At 43.9% G+C, this 22,383-nt stretch overlaps 1 protein-coding gene and 1 pseudogene across 1 annotated transcript; one reads left to right on the forward strand and one right to left on the reverse strand.

Moving 5' to 3' along the window:
- Positions 1–467: 467 nt before the first annotated feature.
- On the reverse strand, positions 468–14,024 carry LOC116476695 (leucine-rich repeat-containing protein 59-like; annotated as a pseudogene).
- Positions 14,025–14,216: 192 nt separating this feature from the next.
- Positions 14,217–15,466, forward strand: LOC116469354 (programmed cell death protein 2). Its single transcript, XM_032154429.2, has one exon. The coding sequence runs from the start codon at positions 14,245–14,247 to the stop codon at positions 15,277–15,279; it is 1,035 nt and encodes a 344-aa protein (XP_032010320.1). The 5' UTR covers positions 14,217–14,244; the 3' UTR covers positions 15,280–15,466.
- Positions 15,467–22,383: the final 6,917 nt, after the last annotated feature.

A 22,383-nucleotide genomic window follows, 5' to 3' on the forward strand; every position in this document is an offset into this window, starting at 1 on the left:
TGAGTTGGTTAACTGCTATTAGTTAGGACAGTGGTATTTTTTGTTTAATCACTTAGATTCCTTCAAAATAGTTAGGTAATTCCCATACCCTATTGGCATGTTTCATAAAGGTCTCATGACACTTTTTTTTTTTTTTTTGGTGACAGCTGACCATTTAGTAGAAACGAGCCTTTACACAGCTTTGTGTAACAACTAGAAATGGCTATGTTTTCTTTCTCCCTACCCCCAAGCCTATTCCTTTAGGCATGAAGGTAACTGTCCTCGGCCGCCTCCCATTTCTCCTCATTCCACCTGGAAACCCTGACTGAGGAACGAAGAAGTCCTACAAAGAGGTCTCAAGTACCAATCAGCAGCCATTTGATGATGGCAGGTAGGTCTGATGCTAAAAAGAGTTTGTGTCCAACAGAGCCCAATTCCACAGGAATCCAAACTCCAAGGCTGGGAGGCAGCAGGTGCTGGGAACAAGCTCACTGCTGACAGTCAGTCTGGAGGATCTCATGGTGGTGCAGACCCTGGACTGCATTGTCATAGATGGTGTTCACACTGGTGCAAAGGTGAGAGGTGACAATGTGCTAGCAGCCCTCACTTGCTCTCGGCGCCTCCTTGGCCTTGGCATCTGCTCCGGCCACGCTGGAGGAGCCCTTTAGCCTGCCGCTGCACTGTGGGAGCCCCTCTCTGGGCTGGCCAAGGCCGGAGCTCACTCTCTCTGCTTGCAGGGAGGTGTGCAGGGAGAGGCGCGGGCAGGAACCGGGGCTGTGTGCTCGTGGGCCAGCGCCAGTTCTGGGTGGGCGTGGGCTCAGTGGGCCCCACACTCGGAGCGGCCTGCCAGTGCCACTGGCCCCGGGCGATGAGGGGCTTAGCATCTGGGCCAGCAGCTGCGGAGGGGGCGCTGGGTCCCCCAGCACTACTGGCCCGCCCACGCCGCACTCGAATTCTCACCAGGCCTCAGCCACCTCCTCGCAGGGCAGGGCTTGGGACCTGCAGCCTGCCATGCCCGAGCCCCGACACAGTGGACTCCTGCGCAGCCAGAGCCTCCCTGATGGGAGCTGCTCCCTGCTCTGCAGTGCCCAGTCCCATCGACTGCCCAAGGGTTGAGGAGTGCAGGTGCATGGTGCGGGACTGGTGGGCAGCTCCACCCGTGGCCCTGGCATGGGATCCACTAGGTGAAGCCAGCTGGGCTCTTGAGTTGGGTGGGGACTTGGAGGACTTTTATGTCTAGCTGGAGGATTGCACATGCACCAATCAGCACTCTGTGTCTAGCTCGGGGTTCGTGGATGCACCAATCAGCACTCTGTATCTAGCTAATCTGGTGGGGACTTGGATAACTTTTATGTCTAGCTAAAGGATTGTAAACGCACCAATCAGCACCCTGTGTCTAGCTCAAGGTTTGTAAACACCCCAATCAGCACCCTGTGTCTAGCTCAAGGTTTTTAAACACCCCAATCAGCACCCTGTGTCTAGCTCAAGGTTTGTAAACACACCAATCCGCATCCTGTGTCTAGCTCAAGGTTTGTAAACACACCAATCAGTGCTCTATGTCTAGCTAATCTAGTGGGGACTTGGAGAACTTTTACGTCTAGCTAGAGGATTGTAAATGCACCAATCAGCACTCTGTGTCTGGCTCAGGGATTGTAAATGCACCAATCAGCACCCTGTCAAAATGGACCAATCAGGTTTCTGTAAAATGGACCAATCAGCTCTCTGTAAAATGGACCTATCAGCAGGATGTGGGTGGGGCCAGATAAGGGAATAAAAGCAGGCTGCCCAAGCCAGCAGCAGCAACCCACTCAGGTTCCCTCCTGTGCTGTGGAAGTTTTGTTCTTTTTGCCATAAATCTTGCTGCTGCTCACTCTTTGAGTCTGTGTGGTCTTCATGAGCTGTAACACTCAGCGCGAAGGTTTGCAGCTTCACTCCTGAAGCCAGCGAGACCACAAACAAACCCACTGGGAGGGACGAACAACTCCAGATGCGCTGTCTTTAAGAGCTGTAACACTCACCGCGAAGGTCTGCAGCTTCACTCCTTAAGTCAGTGAGACCACAAACCCACCAGAAGGAAGAAACTCCAGACACATCTGAACATCCGAAGGCACAAACTCCGGACACACCATCTTTAAGAACTGTTAACACTCACCGCGAGGGTCCGCGACTTCATTCTTGAAGTCAGCGAGACCAAGAACCCATTATTCCGGACACAAAGGGGCTGCTGCTGTAACTCTGTCACCCGACAAGCCACCAGCCCTCCTGCCGCACAAGACAGCAGCAGCTGCAGCACAGCCCAGAAATGAGTGTGCTTCCGGGGGAGTGGCTTGTGGGGGCAGGATTCGGACTTAGATTTCGGGGCCTAATTTGTTTCCTTCCTAAGTTTCATCTGCTCCCGCTTGGCTGCTTTGAGGGCATCATACTCCTTTCTCTGGCACTCTTTCTCTTCTGCCTTCTCCCACTTCCGCAGTTTCCTCTCCTGAGCTTCCTTAGCTCGCTGCTTTGCCTCATGCTTCTCCTCCACCTCTAGTTCTACTCCCAGCCCTGCTGCCTCTCCCGCTCGTGGTCTACGTGCACGGCCTTCATGTGCTGTGATGCCTTGTTTGCGTGCTGTTTCCCTGGCTTCTCACCCAACCAGTCACCTGCCACCTTGGCCAGGCTGGGATCCAGAGGTTAACCTTCAGGTCCAACCACTTCAGGTTCTTCCGCTGAGCAAAGCTGACAAGGTGACCAGCCTGTTATTGAGGAGAGCCAGGTGCTGGAGGTTGACCAAACGGCCGAAGTCCGCTGGCAGGTGCTGCGGCTTGTTCTTTCTAAGGTCCAGCTTTGCCAGGTATGTGAGGCCACAGAAATCCGATGGGAGAATAGTCATTATTTTTTTGAGACGGGGTTTCACTCTTGTTGCCCAGGGTGGAGTGCAATGTGCAATCTCGGCTCACCGCAACCTCTGCCTCCCAGGTTCGAGCGAGTCTCCTGCCTCAGCCTCCCGAGTAGCTGGAATTACAGGCACGCACCACCACACCTGGCTAATTTGTTTAGTATTTTAGTAGAGACTGGGTTTCTCCATGTTAGTCAGGCTGGTCTTGAACTTCTGACCTCAGGTGATCCGTCCGCCTCGGCCTTCCGAAGTGCTGGGGTTACAGGTGTGAGCCACCGCACCCGGCAGAATAGTCATTTATTACAAGACAGATCCACTGTGGTGGTCTTTGGAAGGGCAGCCAGCTCGTTGACCGGGTCTTCATTCAGGTCGCTGAGGCTCAGGTCCTGTTCGTGGCTGTCCAGCTGGTGGCGCAGGTTTCTGCCTCGCTATCTGCCTTGGTCATGGTGACTGTCAGCTGAAGGACCTGGCTCCAGGGTTACGACGGGCAGGGGGAAAGGAGCTGAAACGCCGCTGGTCAGTTCAGCGGGCCCCCCCCCAACCCACCACGCCTGAGCCCTCCGTCGCCGCTGGTGCCTACACCTTGTTAATTGCAGAGAAACATATCTAGGGAAAGGAGAAACAGGCAGTCATAGCTGCAGAGTGCCTGCTCTATACAGGAAGGAAATTGGTACCGGAGAAGGTGATACTATTGTAGAAAAACCAGGTTCTCGACGCACGATCAGGAAAATTTAGGCACACAGACACATTGTAGGGTTTAGTCGGTGAAGAGAAAAAAAGGAAAGAGGAATTCTCAGCAAAGTGAGAAAGAGTCCTGCTAGCAGGTTTCCCGCCTCACAGATGGAATGCCAAGTCACCACACAGGAACTGAGGAGGCCAGGCTCCTCCACCTACACATGGCCTGAACTTCACGAGGCTCCACCCCGTCCTCCCAGGGCGTAGGTGGGCATTATGCAGGGAGAATCAGTCGGGAAAGGGCGGGCTTCATCCGGGACCAGCAGTCTGGTTTTAGGCTTGAAGGCAGCCAGGGTTTCCCCAGGGACCCTTGGCTGTCTGCTGTCCCTATCAATACTGACATCCAAAAAACTCAGAACTTACAAGTAGAATCTGAGCTCCATGAGGACTTAGAAGACTGTTTTAGTGGTGGAGGAACCTATGTTTGTCTTTTTAAAACAGATACCAGCACCTGGAATATAGTAGACAATAAATATTTTTTGAATGAATGTTGAATAAATGAAAAATAAGCACAATGAACAAAAAGGCAGAGATTTCAAAGCTAGAAGAGATGTATAAATGAAGGGCTATAGAAACATAAAAGAATGGATAATAAATTCTGACCACATTGGAAAATGTGTATATAGAGAGAAGATTCGATATTTGAATTGGACCTTAAAGAAGAGTAGAGCTTTGACAAATGGTGCAGTGGGGTGGGACTTAGAGCTTTCCTACCAGAGGGAATTCCAAAGAATTAGAGATGTGAACATGCATATTTAGTCTGGGAAAGAAAATAGATTGGGGGAATTAGAATTGAGAAGAGGTGGAGGACAAGAGTGGTTGGAAGGCAGTGGCAGGAGATGTGCCTGGAAAGACTGTTTGGAACAAGAATGTAAAATGACGTCTTGTGCCATACTTCAGACTATTCTACAGGCATGAAATTTTAAAAAAGTTTTTTTTTTTTTTTTTTGAGACAGAATCACGCTCTGTCGCCCAGGCTGGAGTGCAGTGGCACCATCTGGGATCACTGCAACCTCCACCTCCCAGTAGCTGGGATTATGGGCTCACACCACCACGCCCAGCTAATTTTTGTATTTTTTGTAGAGACAGAGTTTCACCATGTAGGTCAGGCTGGTCTCAGACTCTTGACCTCAAGTGATCCACCCACCTTGGCCTCCCAAAGTGCTGGGATTACAGGCGTGAGCCACTGAGCCTGGCCCAAAAATAGTTTCTTTTGAATTATATACATATATACTCATACTGTGTAAGCAATGCCAAATAGTCTTTAGTACAGTGTAGACCTAATGAACTGTGAGATTTCAAAAAGTAATTTTCATGGCAGTGTGGACAGAGACTAGAGTAGGGAGAGAGACTAGATTTGGTGGGGATGAGTGGGTTATTGTACTATTTTTTTTTTTTTTTTCGAGACAGTCTCACTCTGTCACCCAGGCTGGAGTGCAGTGGTGTGATCTCGACTCACTGCAACCTCTGCCTCCGGAGTTCAAGGGATTCTCCTGCCTCAGCCTCCTGAGTAGCTGGGATTACAGGTGCCTGCCACCACACCTGGCTCATTTTTGTATTTTTAGTAGAGACGGGGTTTCACTATGTTGGCTAGGCTGGTCTCGAACTCCTGACCTCAAATCCGCCTGCCTCAGCCTCCTAAAGTGCTGGGATTACAGGCATGAACCAACGCGCCCAGCCTGTACTAATTCTTATGAGAGGAAAAATGCTTTTAGGATTTCTGGAATTTCAACAAATACATTTTGACTCCAGCAATCATTATAGAATCCTGCTATGGCTTATACAATTAACAGGGCTTTGAGTTCCCTTTCTTCACTAGAGTCAATTCAAGAAACATTTATTAAGGCCAGCACGGTGGCCCATCCTGGGCGAGAGAGTGAGACTGACTGAAAAAAACAAAACAAAACAAAATAAAACCAGAAAGAAAGAAATATTTATTAGGATCCTGGTATGCATTGTGTACAGTGGGGAGTGCAAAGCAATAGAGAGCAAGAAGCTCCAGTCTGCAGGGAGACATGTATCAGGCTCAGTCACGAAGAATGAGATAGCAAATGTTTAGATCTCCGACAATTTGGCAAAAAAAAAATGGTATTTTGGTGCCGTTCCTTTCCTTCCCTTTCCCTTTCCTCTCTTTCTCTCTCCCTCCTTCCTTCCTTCTTTCTTTCTCCTTTCTTTCTTTCTCCTTCTTTCCTCCCTGCCTTCCCCTCCCCTCCTCTTCCCTTCCCCTTCCTTCCCCTCCCCTCCCTTCCCCTCCCCTCCCCTCTCCTTCGCTCTCCTTCCCTTCCCCTCCCTTCCCTTTTCTTTCTTTCTTCTTTTATGACAAAGCCTTGCTCTGTTGCCCAGTCTGGAGTGCAGTGGTGCGATCTTGGCTCACTGCAACCTCCACCTCCTGGGTTCAAGCAATTCTCCTGCCTCAGCCTCCTGAGTAGCTGGGATTACAGGTGCATACCACCATGCCCAGCTATTTTTTTGTATTTTTCGTAGAGATGGGGTTTCACCATTTAGCTCAGGCTGGTCTCAAACTCCTGAACTAAAGCAATCCACCTGCCTTGGCCTCCCAAAGTGTTAGGATTACAGGCGTGAGCCACTCTGCCCAGCCTCTAAGAATATCTTTTTATTCTTCAAAACTCTGTGGAATTCTTGGGTGTCCAAACCCAATGAGTGTGTTCTGAATCTGGGACAATTCACTCTCTGCCTTTGTGTTAATTCTGAGCCTTGCTGTCTGGGGAATGGTGGCAATTGCCTTCTTGTTTTCAAGGACAGGCAGGGTTCTATGAAGGCAATGTAGGAGGGTAAACATGTAGCAAAGCTGGGGGTGGAAGGTTCCTGGTCACCACAGCCACAGTACTTGCAAATGAAGTGAACCCATTCATTTATTTTGAAAGCAGTTGGTTTTGAGGTAATGTGTTGTTAATAACCAATGCTATATGATTGTTTTAGAAAAGAAACATTTTGGCCAGGCGCGGTGGCTCATGCCTATAATCCCAGCACTTTAAGAGGTGAGGCGGGTGGATCACCTGAGGTCAGGAGATTGAAACCAGGCTGGCCAACATGGTGAAAACCCGTCTCTATAAAAATACAAAAATTAGCTGGGCGTGGTGGTGGTGCCTGTAATCCCTGATACTCAGGAGGCTGAGGCACGAGAATTACTTGAACCAGGAGGTGGAGGTTGCAGTGAGCCGAGATCATGCCACTGCACTCCAGCCTGGGCAACAGAGGAAGACTCCATCTCAAGATACAAAAACAAAAAAGTTACTAAAAATTGCTGCAGGTTTAATCAATGTACTTAACGAAAAATTATCCGTTTAATCAATGTACTTAATGGGACTACTGAGGAAAAAATAAACTTTGGGGCTGGGCGCGTTGGCTCACGCCTGTAATCCCAGCACTTTGGGAGGCCAAGGCGGGCAGATCACCTGAGGTCAGGAGTTCAAGAACAGCCTAGCCAACATGGCGAAACCCCATCTCTACTAAAAATGCAAAGTTAGCTGGTCATGGTGGCACATGCCTGTAATCCCACCTACTCAAGAGGCTGAGGCGGGAGAATTGCTTGAACCCAGGAGGTGGAGGTTGCAGTGAGCTGAGATTGCACTCTAGGCTGGGCAACAAGAGCAAAACTCTGTCTTAAAAAAAAAAAAGTTTGGAATAAGATTGGATTTGTGGATAAGAAAGGCTGAAATAAGAGTCTGAGAACTGTGAAGAGATGAAGGTTAGAGCCAAGGATCTGAAATAGTTGGGGGTTCTTGCTGATCACAGTGAAGGCTTTTGCTGGCTACAGCTTTTAAAGTGAGTTGCCCAAATCTGTAGACGATCCTACTACAGGAGTATGGAGTATCTATATATCTGCTTTGGCCCGCCTAGATTGAAGGCCTGTAGGAACACTCTGAGTGTGTTCAATCTAGGCAGGCCAAAACAGATATATAGATACTCACTCCATACTCATTTCCTCACCACCACTGGCTGGAGCTTCACCTGGCCAAAAACCTTTCTTGATTTTAACAGAAGGCAGAGCCATGAGGGAGATATGCATGAATATATGTGTGCGTATGGGATTGAGTAGGAAGCTGTAGAACAGGTGGAAGGGAGGGGCAAGCAGAAAACTGGGTCCTTTGTTAACAGCTTCAGGATCCTCTAAGCATATTATTTCCTAGGGACCATCCTATTCCTTTATCTATCCATCCATCTATCCATTATTTATCCCTCATCCACTCACCAATCCATCCAATGGATATACCAGCAATTGTTTTGAGTCCCTACTATGTGCTAAGCATTGTCTTAGGCTTGGAGCTACAGTAGTGAATACAATAAAGTCCCTGCTCTCATAAAGTTTACAGTTTAGTAGAGAGACAGAAGCACATAGTATTTCATTTGCTAATAAAAGCTCTGAAGAAAAATAAAGTGGTACAAGGAAAAAAGACACTGAAGATGGTGGTAGGGTTACTTTACATGAGGTGGTCAGCAATGTTCTTCCAGGGAATGTGACATTTGAACTTAAAGTAAGGTGTGAACTTTGTGGGTTTTGGAGGAAAATGCACCAGTCAAGGATTTAAACAAACACAAAAAAGAGCAGTATGGCTGGAGCAGAGTGAGCCAGAGGACAGAGATTAGTGATGAAGTCAGGAAGTAGGAATAGTGATTTTTCTTTTTTTTTTTAATTAGGATCATGACTCAAATAAATACTTTTTTATACTACAATCACATACATATTCTTAAAACTGAAAGAAAACTTTCATGAAACATTTACTATTTTTATTTGCTATGCATTCTAATATTTTTTATTCAATTCAATATTAAATATTCAAATCAATTTGATTTTATTTTTAAGAAGATACTGAGTGTGACCCACTAAATTAATTTCATGACCCATAAATGAGCCATGATTCATGGTTTGGAAAATTCTGATAAGGCTTTGTTGACCTGGTAAGATTTGGATTTTATTGAAAATAAAATAAGGAATTATTAGATATTTTTAAGCAGAGAAGTCACATGATCTGACATATTTTAAAAGAATTATTTCATCTGTTGTATGGCTAACAGACCTTGTGGGTGGGTGGGTGAGGGGCAAAGGTGGAAGCTGGGAGATGCATCCGTTCAGTTCTTTCTGTAACTTTACTTATCACCATTAGTATTTATCAAACATCTTTTATCACATGTGTTAAAGATACGAAAATAACAACCAACTTTTATATAGAAGCGTTATAGTTTGTCTTAAAATGGATTAACACGCAAAACTTGACAGAATTAGTGCTCAGTAAACTTCAATTTTCTGTATCCTTAAGCTTTAATGGAATCTTCTCTTTGGCTGAACAAGGTTGATCTGAAAAGAGTTCAGTTTCTCTGTAAATCTCATTTTGTTGTCCAATCTTGGTTGGCCTCAGGCTGTGTTCCTTTGATGCCACACTTATCTTCTTGTATCTGCACCTGCACAGCCAATGTCCTGTGATTCAGATGGCATCTCCGTGGTGGGTCAGGGCTTTCTGTCCTTGATAAAATGGCTCGAGGCACATGATAATTTTGTTATTGCTGCTGATAGCAGAGAAACCCTTAATTGTGTACCTCTTGCTCCTGAATACATGTAGCTAATGAATGCGAAAACTGCTTTTTTAGGGAGAAAAGTGTCTTTGGCAAAGAAGAGATAACAGGGAGAAGCTCCTATGGAAGGAACTCCTTTAACCCAGAGGGTGCTTAATATTTTCTGTTTCTTTCTCATGATGTACCTTTCCTCTTTCTTCACTGTGCTTTGTTTTCCTGAGAGGCTGACTTCTATAAACTGTCCCAAAGGCTCCCTTCCCCTCTGGTTTCAGGTTGGGCTTGGCCAATGGGAGGCATCTGTGGAGATCTGATCATGAGAGGGGAATGGGTTTTGGGTATTTACTGCTCCAGCTTCCTTTTTGTTGGGTTGCCACTCATTAGTTTTGTCTCTCTGCTAAAGGTCACAACTTTCTTTCTTTCTTTCTTTTTTTTTTTTTTTTCTGAATTTTTAGTAGAGACGGGGTTTCACCATGTTGGCCAGGCTGTTCTCGAACTCCTGACCTCAGGTGATCTGACGGCTTTGGCCTCACAAAGTGCTGAGATCACAGACGTGAGCCACCGCATCTGGCCCAAAGGTCACAACTTCTTTTTTTTCTTTTTTTGAGATGGAGTCTTGCTCTGTTGCTTAGTCTAGAGTGCAGTGGCACGATCTCGGCTCACTGCAACCTCCACCTCCCGAGTTCAAGCAATTCTCCTGCCTCAGCCTCCAGAGTAGCTGGGATCACAGGCGCCCACCATCATGCCTGGCTAATTTTTTGTATTTTTAGTAGGGACGGGGTTTCACCATGTTGGCCAGGCCGGGCTCGGACTCCTGACCTCAGGTGATCTGCCCGCCTCGGCCTCCCAAAATGCTGGGATTACAGACGTGAGCCACTGCGCCCGGCTCTTAAAGTAGCAGAAAAGGGGATTCTCAAATTAGTCTATCCGTTCGTCTATGGCCATCAACACATGAATACTCATGGTCTATATGCACTTATTCTAAGCAGAACTGGTAGAATTATTTTGAAGAGATAGTGTTTTATATTAAGCCTTAAATGTCTGTGTGTATATCTACAACTAGGCAGAAGTTCCTTATAAAATTATTTCAACTGGCAAAAGTAGTAGTTGGATGTGATTGAATAAGAGACTTCTAGTTATGAGACACATTGAATACTAGTTCACTGTGAATCACAGATATTCAATGAGAAAGATTACTGGTTACAGGCAGCATGCAATCATATTTAGAGCACAGATTTTGGAGTGAGACTTCCTGGGTTCAAATCCTGCCTCTGCTATTTATTAGTTGGGAGACTTAGGCAACTTGGTATCTCTGTGCTTCAGTGTCCCTGTCTTAAAAGAAGAAAAATAGGCCGGGTGCGGTGGCTCACGCTTGTAATCCCAGCACTTCGGGAGGCCGAGGCGGGCGGATCACGAGGTCAGGAGATCGAGACCACAGTGAAACCCCGTCTCTACTAAAAATACAAAAAAATTAGCCGGGCATGGTGGCGGGCACCTGTAGTCCCAGCTACTCGGAGAGGCTGAGGCAGGAGAATGGTGTGAACCTGGGAGGCAGAGCTTGCAGTGAGCCGAGATTGCGCCACTGCACTCCAGCCTGGGTGACAGAGCGAGACTCCGTCTCAAAAAAAAAAAAAAAAGAAGAAGAAAAATAGAAGTAATTAACATAGTATAGCTATAAGAAATAAATGAGTTAATTCATCTAAAGCCCTTAAGATATTGTCTGTTGCTAAGTATTTAATTACTCTATTTGTATTATCCTGAAAGTAGACAGGAAGTTTCTGGGACAGAGGCTGATTATTATCATTACTTAAAGCAATAATTTTATTTGTTATTTACCACTCCCCCAACTTTCCCCCTTCCGTGATGATAAAAGAGCCAGATGGACAGGCTTGTACATGGGGGTGTTTGGGTTTTACCATAGGAGAGAAGCCCTAGAAATACGAATCTTGGAGCTTATGAAGGAAAGAGATGTCCCTTCATTATTGGAGAAAGGGAGAGATACTTTTGCTCCTTACAATAAAGAAGTTCTGTTTGGGAATAGAAGGGTAAAGGGCGTAGATTTTTATCTTTTAAAATGTAAGTGCCCGTCTCCAAGGGAAGATAAGATAAATGTCTTTAGGTTTACAACTCCTGGAATGTCATTATGGCTTTGGGTCTCATCTTTTCCTAGAAGTGTAAACACATACCTCTGGGGAGGTAAATCTTTCACTATCTATTCAGTAATCTTTTGGGTTTAAGGCTGTTCTTTAACCTAAGTCCCAGTAAAATTTTTCTAGAAAACTCTGTGAAGGAAAAATTTATTTCTTTTTCTTTTTCTTTTTTTTTTTTTTTGAGACGGAGTTTCACTCTGTCGCCCAGGCTCCAGTGCAGTGGTGCAATCTTGGCTCACTGCAAGCTCCGCCTCCCGGGTTCACACTATTCTCCTGCCTCAGCCTCCCGAGTAGCTGGGACTACAGGCACCCACCACCACGCCTGGCTAATTTTTTTGTATTTTTAGTAGAGTCGGGGTTTCACTATGTTAGCCAGGATGGTCTCGATCTCCTGATCTGGTGATCCACCCGCCTCTGCCTCCCGAAGTGCTGGGATTACAGGCATGAGCCACCACGCCCAGCCTAGAAAAATTTATTTCTGACACCTGACACATAGCAGCCATATTTAAATGTTAGTTATCAGGACCTTGTGAATGAACAGAAGGCATGGAAATCAGAAATTGCAGGTAACTTTTGAGGTTTATTTCTATCTGGGAGTTGTTTGATAAACTTACTGGCTTTCTCTGTGCTACATTAATGCTGTTTCTTTTCTTTCTTTCTTTTTTTTTTTTTTTTGAGATAGAGTCTTGCTCTGTCACCCAGGCTGGAGTGCAGTGGCATGATCTTCGCTCACTGCAACCTCCACCTCCTGGGTTCCAGTGATTCTCCTGCCTCAGCCTCCTGAGTAGCTGGGACCATAGGTGCCAACCACCATGCCCAGCTAATTTTTGCATTTTTTTTTTTCAGTAGAGTCGGGTTTATACCATGTTGGGCTGGCTGGTCTTAAAATCCTGACCTCAAGTGATTCGCCTGCCTCAGCCTCCCAAAGTGTTGGGATTACAGGTGTGAGCCACTGCACCTGGCCAATGCTGTTTCTTAATGAAATTCAAAACTTCTGAAAGTTTGTTGCAGAATCCAAGATAATTTACAGTCATAATAATCATGAATGTAAGATGTTACATTTAGTTAAAATTAATCACTTAAATGATCTAATTTAAAACTTTTGGCAATTTCATAAGAAAGATACTTAATATCTGTATTTTACAGAATGGAAAAATAAAGCTCATGCGGATTAAGTAATTTGCCAAGGTCATACAACTAGTAAGTGGTAAAGCTAGAATTCCACTTCATGTTTATATGACTTCAAAACTCATGCTCTTAACTGCTGCAGTTGGAAGCAGAATTTGTTTCTTCAATGGGAAACTCGTAGAAGTTCTCCATTCTCTCTGCTGATAGATGTCAACATCTGGGGATCAGAGGTACTGTGAAATACAATGCTCTTTCTCTTCTGCCTGGCCTCAACCAACACTCAGGTTTTGGCTTTGTGTACTGAACCCAGTCAGGTACACTGGCCAAGGCTTGGCTTTGAACGGCCTGAATTTGGAGTCAGAAAACCTGTCTTTACTTTCTAGTTCTACTACTTAATAATTTGGTGACTCAAGGCAAGGTGGTTATTGTCTCTCAACTTCTGATTATGAATCTGTAAAATGGGGATGAAAATGCTGGGGTTGCCTTACTCACAGGGCTCACAGGGTTATTTGTGAAGATCAAATGGGATAATGTATATCAAAGCACTTCATAGACTACAAAGTTTTTAGAAGGTATTATTTCTAGTGAGTAAGGTATTATTTACTCACTAGTAGACATATTTTGCCAGGCACTGAGTTAGTTGAAGGCAGTAACGAAATGAATAATACAAGATCATTCAGGTTGCTTTTTAAACGGCTCTTAATTATAAATCATATGTGGTAGACAATGTTAAGGCACCCACTGAATATCCATATCTTTAACCTAATCATACATTTGTTCAGGATGGCAATGTGCCTGACCTCAGGCAGTGGATCATAATTTGTTCACGTTGACATGGCTCCCCTGTTGTCTGATTTTCTAACTCCTTTGCAGTTAAAATTCTATATGTATTTGTTGGACTCTTGGCAGGGAACACAATTTCACTCTGATGATAAATTTAAACGACTTTAGGCTGGATGCAGTGGTTCATGCCTGTAATCCCAACACTTTCGGAGGCCGTGGCAGGCGAATCACTTGAGGTCAGGAGTTTGAGACCAGCCTAGTCACATGGTAAAATCCCATCTCTACTAAAAATACAACAATTGACCAGGTGTGGTGGTGTGTGCCTGTAATCCCAGCCACTCAGGAGTCTGAGGCAGAAGAATTGCTTGAACCTACGAGATGGAGGTTGCAGTGAGCCAAGATTGTACCACTTCACTCCAGCTTGAAAGACAGAGCGAGACTCCGTCTAAAATAAAATAAAATAAGATTTTAATGATGAATCCACTTATGGAGATGTGGCAGGGTTAAAGATATCAATGAAGTACCCAGAGACCAGCTGTTCCCACCCCAAGGCCTGACAAAGCAAGAGATGGAAGGTTACCAGAGCCCGGAGAGGCTGGAGCTTTGGAGAAGGGTGTCTAGAAGAAGCTGTAGTGATGGAGGACATGACCAGTCCCAGAATTCTGCTGAAATGGGACAATGGGAAGGAACAAGGAAGAAATTCCCTGATTTCACTCAACACACACCCTCCAATCTTTTTTCACGTCTCTTGTTTGACCTGACCAGAAGCCATAAGGCAAAGAAGCTCACCATCTGACATCATTCTGATCAATAAGATGTAGGGAGAAGTCTGTTGTAGGCATTTCTGGGAAATTTTGGCTTTCATGTTGAAAGATGTCAGGTACGGATGAACAGTTCCCTTTATTCCTCCTTTCCTTCTGTCCATGAATGAGGATGTGATGACCTGAACAGCAACTATATTGCAATCATGAGGTAATAGGCGTGAAGGCAAAGGACAACATGCCAAGTGTGTTGGAGCAGAATGAGAGGAGGAGCGGCGCCCCACGCCAGCCTGCGCCCCGCATGGCTGCCGCCGGGGCCAGACCTGTGGAGCTGGGCTTCGCCGAGTCCGCGCCGGCGTGGCGACTGCGCAGCGAGCAGTTCCCCAGCAAGGTGGGCGGGCGGCCGGCGTGGCTGAGCGCGGCCGGGCTGCCGGGGCCCCGGGCCCTGGCCTGCGAGCTGTGCGGCCGCCCGCTCTCCTTCCTGCTGCAGGTATACGCGCCGCTGCCCGGCCGCACGGACGCCTTCCACCGCTGCATCTTCCTCTTCTGCTGCCGCGAGCAGCCGTGCTGTGCCGGCCTGCGAGTTTTTAGGAATCAACTACCCAGGAAAAACGATTTTTACTCATATGAGCCACCTTCTGAGAATCCTCCCCCAGAAACAGGAGAATCAGTGTGTCTCCAGCTGAAGTCTGGTGCTCATCTGTGCAGGGTTTGTGGCTGTTTAGGCCCCAAAACGTGCTCCAGATGCCACAAAGCATATTACTGCAGCAAGGAGCATCAGACCCTAGACTGGAGACTGGGACATAAGCAGGCTTGTGCACAACCAGATCATCTGGACCATATAATTCCAGACCACAACTTCCTTTTTCCAGAATTTGAAATTGTAATAGAAACAGAAGATGAGATTATGCCTGAGGTTGTGGAAAAGGAAGATTACTCAGAGATTATAGGGAGCACGGGTGAAGCACTTGAGGAAGAACTGGATTCTATGGCAAAACATGAATCCAGGGAAGATAAAATTTTTCAGAAGTTTAAAACTCAGATAGCCCTTGAACCAGAACAGATTCTTAGATATGGCAGAGGTATTGCCCCCATCTGGATTTCTGGTGAAAATATTCCTCAAGAAAAGGATATTCCAGATTGCCCCTGTGGTGCCAAGAGAATATTGGAATTCCAGGTCGTGCCTCAGCTCCTAAACTACCTGAAGGCTGACAGACTGGGCAAGAGCATTGACTGGGGCATCCTGGCTGTCTTCACCTGTGCTGAGAGCTGCAGCTTGGGTACTGGCTATACAGAAGAATTTGTGTGGAAGCAGGATGTAACAGATACACCATAAAGGCATCTTAAAGCCTTGAAAAATGTTAATAATCTTTTATACCTTGCAATTCCATTTCTGGGATTTTATCCTAAGGAAATACTTATACCAAAAATAGAGGTGCAGAGATGTTGAGGGATTGCTTACACAGTGTCTACTTATTAGTGAAACAAAAGCGTCCAGTGACAGGGAATTAAATAAATTTTGGTACATCCACAGTGGAAGGCTACACAGTCTTAATGATAACACCTATGTTGACAACAGACATACCATTATAGGTGGTATTCATGGTATGATCCTATTCTCGTAAAAATATTTGTATGTGTGCACAGCAATCTGCAAAGATGTACACGTAGTGCACTGGTTACCAACGAATGGTGGGACTAACTAAAATGGTCTTTCTACTTATATGTACATTTCTTTTTATAATAAAAATGGGTTATGTGCCTTAAAAAAAAAAAAAAATGATAGGAGGAACTTAGGTCTCTAGCAGCCTTGTTGAGCAGCTGAGTCAGCTCCTGTAATCCCTGTCTTCAGACTTCTTTTTTTTTTGAAACGGAGGCTTGCTCTGTCGATGGAGTTCAGTGGCACAATCTCAGCTCGCTGCAACCACTACCTCTACCTACTGGGTTCAAGCAATTCTCCTGCCTCAGCCGCCTGAGTAGCTGGAATTACAGGCACCCGCCACCACACTCGGCTAATTTTTGTGTTTTTAGTAGAGATGGGGTTTCACCGTGTTGGCCAAGCTAGTCTCGAACTCCTGACCTCAAGTGATTTGCCTGCCTCAGCCTCCCAAAGTGCTGGGATTACAGGCGTGAGCCACTACGCCTGGCCCAGATTTCTTGATTTTTAAGAAATGTTTGAGTCTATATACTTTCGGCTGGTCCAATTCAATATAGCATAGTTCTTTCATGGATGTTGTTTATATTTGGTCTGAGGAGATACAATAAAATCTCTTATTAAAAAATAGCCAAAATAGCGAGATGAAAGGATTTTCTCAATGAAAGAAGTAAAAATATGGCATCTGGGTTCATATAGTCCCAATATTTAAAAAAGTGAGACTTAAATCCAAATACCTTATTGTTAACTAATTTTGTCACACTTTTCCCACTTGTAATACCTGCTTGTTAATTGTCTTCAGTTAGACTGCAGACTTTGTGCTAATGGGAACATGCTTTCCTCTGACTGCTTAACTGCTGAAGCCTCATGTAATGTCTAGCAAAGAGTTGGTTTCGAGGTCAAGAATTTGCTGTAATTTTTTATTTTTAAGAGATGGGGTCTTGCTATGCTGCCCAGGCTGGCCTCAAACTCCTGGGTAGCTCAGGAATACCTCAGCTTCCTGAGTAGCTGGGACTATAGGTGTGCACCACTATGCCCAGCTGCTATCATTTTCTTAATGAACAATTTTCTCCATAATAGTTTCTTAGAGAAAATTTCATCTTATGAGAGATGAACCATCAGGGATCCTGATTTCTCTACAAGCCATGAATCTTTGAGGACATTTCTTTGGATGTGAATGAAGAAATGGGAGCAGCTAATTTGCAAGCTAGTTCTGGGTCACAAGATTGTCTATCTAGAAGTTGTTGTGAAGGCTGTGCTGGAATGTCCTGCTCATTTAAAAGAATTATGCCTGGTTGGGTGTGGTGGCTCATGCCTGTTATCCCAACATGTTGGGAGGCCAAGGCGGGTGGATCACTTGAGGTCAGGAGTTCAAGACCACCCTGGCCAACATGGTGAAACCCCATCTCTGCTAAAAATACAAAATTGCTGGGCGTGGTGGTGCACGCCTTTAGTCCCAGCTACTCGGGAGGCTGAGGCAGGAGAGTTGCTTGAACCCAGGAGGCGGAGGTTGCAGTGAGCCGAGATCGCGCCATTGCACTCAAGCCTGGGTGACAGAGCGAGACCCCATCTCAAAAATAAATAAATAAATAATAAATAATTATGACTGTATTCATTCATTTGTCCAGTTCTGAAAATAAATACCTTATATTACAGCCACAAAACTAAAAGTAGCTTTACTTAAATAAGGAGGAGGATGCAAACTGGAACACAAGCAGCATTTTATTTAGGGAAGAAGGTAGGTTGGGGAACCTGCTTTATTGTGCAAACGTTTTATTTTTATGAGGTGTTATTAATAGTAGTGTTTGGTTAGAAGAAAATAAACACCTACAGCAACTGGAATGTTGCTCTCAGCATGAGGGAAATTACAAATATAGCTGTTTTATTTTTTAATGACAATCTACTTTTGTGATAAAACAGCATGATTTAATTATATAATGAATTAAAATAATTATGCTAGTATTTATTGTGTTATTTTTTTGAATATTGGGATATATAGATAATTAGGTGCCTGTTAATAGATTCTTTTTTTTTAAATCAAGAACTTGAAGAAAATGGGTTTCTAGTGTTGGCTACAATTTTATGTAAACTGATTATCTTAGATTGATTCTTAGATGTGAGCAGAGTTTTGAGGGAGCCAGAGTATATTTAACATTTTGGTAATTTGATTATGATAATAGTTCTCTGGTCACAAGAAGACAGCGTCCCTGTTCATAATCTTATTTTAACTAAACTACCCACAAGGAGAAAACAGATTTATAATAATTTAGTCACCAAAAAACCTCTGAATTGCTGGGAAAAGGCTTAGAGAGTATAAACTGAAGAGAACTGATTTGACTGGCAAACTACTGTGAACTATTTTTATGCTGTTTGTTTGTTTTCCAAACATTTCAAATTAGCACACTAAAAAATTGAGAATCTGTACTGAGACACTTTATATTGTGAGGGCAGATCAGGAATAGCCTATTTTTCCCCCTATAATCTGCCTCTGTTTATATTTTTAGTTTTCCAGCACCTGAGTAAGGAAAAATACAAGTTTGCAGTATAACAATGACCATGATGTTTATTATCTCGGGGGGAAAAAGTAACTATGAAAAAAAGGGCAGCCGGGCATGGTGGCTCATGCCTGTAATCCCAGCACTTTGGGAGGATCACCTGAGGTCAAGAGTTCGAGACCAGCCTGGCCAACATGGTGTAACCCCATCTCTACCAAAAATACAAAATTAGCCAGGTGTGGTGGCACATGGCTGTAATCCCAGCTACTTAGGAGGCTGAGGCAGGAGAATTGCTGAACCTGGGAGGTGGTGGTTGCAGTGAGCCGAGATTGTGCCGTTGCATGCCTGGGCGACAAGAACGGAAACTCTGTCTCAGAAAAAAAGAAAAAAGAAAAAAGGGAAAGGTCTGTAAATTTCCGGGTGTCAGTCATTAGTTAATTATTTATTTGATTGTCCTGAATCCCCATATGAATATAAAAGGACATTAGTTGTGTCCAAGATATCAAGGATGAAAAGACAGGACACATTGATTTTATGAGCTGTTTTATGCCACAGTCATTCAGAATGTCAAGATAATAGTTTGTTCTTGACATACACTTAATAAAGGAAAATTTAAAATCAATACCTGGGCCAAGTGTGGTGGCTCACACCTGTAATCCCAGCGCTTTGGGAGGCCAAGGCGGGTTGATTACTTGAGGCTAAGAGTTCAAGACCAGCCTGGCCAACATGGCAAAATCCTGTCTCTACTGAAATACAAAAATTAGCCAGGCATATTGGCACCACGCCTGTAGTCCTAGTTACTCAGGAGGCTGAGACATGAGAATTGCTTGAACCTGGGAGGCAGAGGTTGCAGTGAGCTGGGATTGTGCTATTGCACTCTAACCTGGGCAACAGAGTGAGACTCTGTCTCAAAAATAAATAAATAAATAAATAAAACTAAATAACTTTATACAGACTACAGTTACCTGGGTTACACTCAGGCACAAGGAAAAATGGCAAACACTTCGTTTGTGTGTGTATATGAAGTTGGTAGAGGGTGGGAAGTGGTTGAGGGTTGCATCGTTCTAATATCAATTTTATAGCATCTCTTTAGACTATAATTGCGTTTATGGAGTTTAGCAACTCCCAGTTGGATCAGCTTACATTTAATTTATATTAGAATTGCAGAATTCCAAAGGGAGAAGCAAATCTCTAAGGATCATAAAACTTGGATGCTAGGAAGTTAATATCTTTTATGAAATACAATGTAAAACAACCACTCTTCATAATTTGGAAAAATGTGTGCTATCGCAGTCAATGACCTGAAGGCACTGCCACCTTTTCAAGTATTTTCTTTTCATGTCAAGTTGCTGAGAATTGTGGTCCTTTCCCTTGCATTAAAAAAAAGTTTTTAAATTCCATTTTTAATATTGAGTAATTTTAGATTCACCTGCAGTTTTAAGGAATAATACAGAGACAGATCTTGTGTACCCTTTACCCAGTTTCCTCCAATGGTAATGCCTTGCAAAACTATAACTGAGTATATATATATAACTATTTATATAATACAACTGAGATATTGGCATTAATACAGTCAAGATACAGTATATTTCTTTTTATTGTTTTTATTTTTGTACAGGTGGGATCTCACTATGTTGCCCAGGCTTGTCTTGAATTTCTGGACTGAAGCAATCCTCCCGCCCCAGCCTCCCAAAGTGCTGGGTTTACAGGCATCAGCCACCCACTAAGATCTAGTATATTTCTATCACCACCAGGATCTCTCGTGTTGCCTTTTATGTTGATACCTACTTCCCTTCTCCCTTTCTCCCCCAACTTCAACAACCGATTTATTCTCCATTTCTATAGTTTTTTCATTTCAAGAATGTTATATGAATGGAATCAGTATCTAACCTTTCGGGATTAGCTTTTTTCCCCACTAAGTAGTATTATCTGGAGATTCATTTAAGTTGTTGCATGTATGAATGTCCATTCTTTTTTTTATTTCAGAGTAGTATTCCATGGCATGAACGTACCAAAATTTGTTTAATCCATTCACCCAGTGACAGGTAGCTGGATTGTTTCCAGATTTTAGCTGTAATGAATTAAAGCTGCTATAAGCATTCATGTACAGGTTTTTGCATTGACATTGGTCTTTATGTCTTTGGGATAAGTGCCTAGGGATACAGCTGTTGGGTTATACAGTAGTTGCATGTTTAGCTTTTTAAGAAACTGTCAAACTGCTTCTGCAGAGACTGTACCACTTAACATTCTCAATAGCCATCTGTGAGTGATACGGTTTCTCCATATTCTTGCTGGTATTTAGTGTCACGATTTTTCATTGTAGCCATTCTGATAGGTATGTAGTGATATCTCATTGTGCTTTAATCTGTAATTCCCTGATTGGTAATCATGTTGAACATCTTTTCATGTGCTTATAGATATCAGTAGAATGTCTTATGTCTTTTATCCATTCTGGAATTGTATTGTTTATTTTTTCTACTGGTGAATTTTTTTTTCTTTTTCTTTTTTATGGCGATAGGGTCTAACTCTTTTGCCCAGGCTGGAGTGCAGTGGCACATCATAGCTCACTGCAGCCTTGAACTCCTGCACTCAAGAGATCCTCCCACCTCAGCCTCCTAAATAACTAGGACCACAGGCACGCACCACCATGCCTGGCTAATTTTTAAACTTTTTGTAGAGATGGGTTTCACTATATTGCCTAGGGTGGTCTTCAACTCATGGCTTCAAGAAATCCTCATTCCAAAGTTCTGGAATTACAAGTGTGAGCCACTGTGCCTGGCCTTTACTGGTGAATTTTGAGAGCTCTTTTTATATTCTAGATATTAGTCCTTTCTTGGATATGTATTCTGCAAGTACTGGTTTATAGATTTCATTGTTTTGTATGTGTGTGTGTGTGTCTGGTTTTGGTTTCAGGACAATACTAGCATTATAAAATAAACTGGGAAGGGTTCCTTACTCTTTGATTTTCTGGAAGATATTGTGTAGAATCAGTGTAAATTCTTCTTGAAATATTTGGTAGAATTCTCCAGTGAAAATATCTAGGCCTGGAGATTTCTTTTTATGAGAGTCTTAAAATTATGAATTCAATTTCCTTAATAGTTACAGGGAGACTCAAATGATCCTTTTCATATTGGATGAGATTTGGTAGTTTATTTATTTTATTTTATTTTTGAGGAATTTATTCATTTTATCTAGATTTCAAATTTATATGTATACAGTTGTTTGTAGGGCTCCCTATTATAGTTTTGATGTCTGTAGTGATAGCCCCTATTTCTGATATTGGTAATACGTGCCTTCTTTCTTATTTTCTTTGTCAGTATTGCTAGAATTTTACTCAGTTTTTCTTTCTTTCTTTCTTTTTGCTTTTGAGACAGTTTTGCTCTGTTGCCCAGGCTGCAGTGTAGTGGCATGATCTTGGCTCACTGCAACCTCTGCCTCCCAGGTTGAAGCGATTCTCCTGCCTTGGCTTCCTGAGTAGCTTGGATTACAGGCATGCGCCACCATGCCCGGTTAATTTTTTTTGTGTTTTTAGTAGAGATGGAGTTTCACCATGTTGGCCAGGATGGTCTTGAACTCCTAACATCAAATGATCTGCCTGACTCGGCCTCCCAAAGTGCTGGAATTATAGGCATGAGCCATCATGCCTGGTCAGTTCTATCAGCTTTTTTCTTCAAGTATTTTGTCACTTTGTTGTTTGATATATGCACATTTGAGATTATTTCTTCTTGGTGGATTACTTTTTTGTTATTACATAATTTATTTTTATTTTATTTTTTACTTTTTATACAGGGTCTCGCTTTGTCACCCAGAATGGAGTACAGTGGTGCAATCTTGGTTGACTGCAACCTCTGCTTCTGGGGTTCAGGTGATCTTCCCACCTCACCTCAGCCTCCTGTGTAGCTAGGACTACATGCTCAGCTATTTTTTTTTTTTTTTTGGTAGAGACAGTTTTGCCATCTGCATAGGCATGTCTCGAACTCCTGGACTCATGAAATCTGCCTGCCTCCTGCAGTGCTTGGATTTTACAGGCGTGAGCCACTTCGCCCAGATTATTATTATTTTTTTGAGACAGGGTGTCACTCTGTCACCCAGGCTGGAGTGCAGTGACACAATCACAGGTCACTGCTGCTTGACCTCCTGGCTGGAGCAATGCTCTCACCTCAGCCTACTGAGTAGCTGGGACTACAGATGGGCACCACTGCTCCTGGCTCATTTTTTATGTTTTGTAGAGGCAGGATCTCATTGTGTTGCTCAAGCTGGTCTTCAGCTCCTAAAATCAAGCAATCCTCCC

This window comes from Hylobates moloch, unplaced genomic scaffold (genome assembly GCF_009828535.3).
Source record: "Hylobates moloch isolate HMO894 unplaced genomic scaffold, HMol_V3 SCAFFOLD_2, whole genome shotgun sequence".
NCBI classification, from domain to species: domain Eukaryota; kingdom Metazoa; phylum Chordata; class Mammalia; order Primates; family Hylobatidae; genus Hylobates; species Hylobates moloch.